The 2,500-nt window shown below is 38.9% G+C and overlaps 1 protein-coding gene across 1 annotated transcript in view; it reads right to left on the bottom strand.

The window, feature by feature from the left end:
• The window catches only part of LOC138040903 (cathepsin L1-like), a 13,718-nt gene that overhangs the window by 1,624 nt on the left and 9,594 nt on the right, over nt 1-2,500 (bottom strand). The window contains exons 4-5 of the mRNA XM_068886618.1: nt 1,246-1,349; nt 759-891 (exon numbers count right to left, since the gene is read on the bottom strand). Coding sequence (XP_068742719.1) covers nt 759-891; nt 1,246-1,349 — 237 coding nt within the window. The remainder of the gene's footprint in view (nt 1-758; nt 892-1,245; nt 1,350-2,500) is intronic.

The raw sequence follows: 2,500 nt of genomic DNA, 5'->3' as shown, positions 1-2,500 counted from the left end.
TATTCCTATTGAGCCTTGCTGATTAGGTGTTGTTGTGTTCGCTTTGTTCTTTTGTTTTATGGACATTAAATTATTTTGGATCCGGTATATGAAATACAAGCCGCTTCTTCTCATCATAGTTAATAGAGGGAAATGGTTATGAAACCCAACAAATTTCTTTGTTGTAGGTTGTTGTTCTCTGTTTTGGGCCTTGATCGTGCACAAAACACAATAGTTGTTTACTCCGTACTGAGGAACTAACCAATAGCAAAAAGTTGCTTACGTAAATCATGCATAGTGTATGAGTGCAAAACAAAAGATTGTGCACGGTCGTGGACTTCCCAAACTAAATCTTGGCCTCTTTGTTCGCTATTTTAGTGTTTGCCGAGCTTCAAAACCAGTCTCCTCTATTAACTATGTTCTCATTTAGAAAGAATTTACCAACCACCCTTTAGTTCATGTTATTTACGTCTATTACACTTCGATGGGTGCCAGGTTCCAGTAGTTCTCGCACTTCATTTTATATTGAAGTAAACTACCCTTTCGTTATTTCATTCATTTGTTATAATTTTACGAGTACAAATAAAAGCGGTTGTTGTTGTAAATGAACTTTTATATTCGCCAATTTAACAATGACGAAAAAATGATGATGATGATGATGATGATGATGATGATGATGACTAATGACATAGATGGCGGTAGTGGAAAGACGGATCTAGACGGAATTCGTCGTTGGTGGACGGAGGGAACGAGGATGAGATTCATTGATCAACACTCACGGGTCATCATAGACTCCACCGCTGTAAAACTGGAATGAGGAGAGACCCGCATTAAAACCGACAGAAATTGGACCAACTGTGGCTACAGCGTACTGTAACTGAGATTCATTTCCTTGCTGGATGTCCTCGTAACCTAAATGATGATAAAAGACATGTTGATATTCGAGTACTTCCATATTGAATCGTTGTCACAGTTTAGAGTATATCAAAAGCTAAGCGCCTTTGTGATTAGAAAGGCAAGAAAGGGATTCAGGAAAGGTTGTGATCAAAAGAAAGGTTATAAATTTATGAAATCGTTTTTGGAAATTGCATGCGTCTCGCACCACTGATTCAAAGTAGTCACATACGGGGCAAAATTACTGAATGCTGTTTGGCTTAGACGGAGGGCATTATTTTTTTCTTAATCACGAAATGTTCACTTCCGTTTTCCGTCTGAGGCTAAAACTTTATTGATAACCACTGCAATCTCCATGCATCAATGCTTTACCAGTAATAGTAGCGCCCACTTTGTCCTTGAGAAAACAGCAAGACTTATTGCAAGGATGTGGATAGCCTGCCTCGGTGTCGATCCCTCCGTTTTTTATGATGTACCTGGAGAGCAAATAGAGAGTTTAAGCAACGCGGCAACGACAACAGTGTCGCAGAAAGCAGCAACACCTGTTGGTTAAAAAAGGAAAAATAATCGTTCTGCACGTGCGGCACAAATTTCTTTTCCGTACTCCACAAAACAACAACGGCAAATCACCAAATTTGGGGTTTTGACGACGAAGTGAGCATAGTGAGCCATTCACTTTCTACGTTTACTTTAAAGGGAACCTCCACTAAAACAAGAAAATAACTTTAAACCACAGAACATAATTTTACAATAAACATTGTTCCCATTTTTTCCAATGAAAGAATCTGAAATGAAGTATCTGAAATGAATAAATTTCAAAAACGCTCGGTTTGGTTTTCAAATTTCCCGGGCCGCCATCTTGAATAATTGTGACGTGTTGTAGTTGCCCTTTTGTTGATTAAACAGTTTGGGCAACCACGACACTGATTATTCAAGATGGCGGCGCTCGGGAAATTTGAAAGTGAAAATAAGTGATTCTGAAATTCACATTTTTCGATACAAACACTTTTTTGAAGAAAATTGTCGATAAAATTTGATTGCAAACATTATTTTGTTCGGTTTAAAATTATTTATTAGTCGGAGTGGAGGTTCCCTTTAAAAACGTTCGTACCCATCCAGTTACATGATAGTTCGCCCGTACTGAACAACGTGAACAAGACGAAATAATTGCACCAAATACTTGCGACAGCTAGAGCTAAGTTATATTTTGGAGTGACGTTTTTGTTGACGTTGGCGGGCGTTTTCCTTGCTTACACCCTTAATGGCGTGTTTTCAAGCGTCTGAGAGCGCGTTTTGAAGAAGTTTGTTTAAGCCTTTGAAAAAAACGTTTTGAAGTGTGTTTTCAAGCGTCTGAGAGCGCGCCTTAAGATCTACGACCGCGACGGTCGACGAAAACGTCACCTCAAAATATAACTTGGCTCTATCATACGTCTTTCACGATTATTCAGTCTCGTTCACGTCCTACAAAATGCATGGATGAAATATCCTAAAAATAAATTGGCACGATCGGTTTCAGAGTAAAAACAGAGAATGAAAGATTCTCTCTTGTATGCTTACGTTGTCGTCAAAACCTCAAATTTGGTGATTCCACGTCGTCGTTATGCAGAGGACCGCAAACACATTTGCT

The sequence above is a fragment of the Montipora capricornis genome, chromosome 3 (genome assembly GCF_036669925.1).
Source record: "Montipora capricornis isolate CH-2021 chromosome 3, ASM3666992v2, whole genome shotgun sequence".
Classification (NCBI taxonomy): Eukaryota; Metazoa; Cnidaria; class Anthozoa; order Scleractinia; family Acroporidae; genus Montipora; species Montipora capricornis.
The sequence above is the reverse complement of the archived record's forward strand: the minus strand, read 5'-3'. Positions and strand labels throughout refer to the sequence as shown.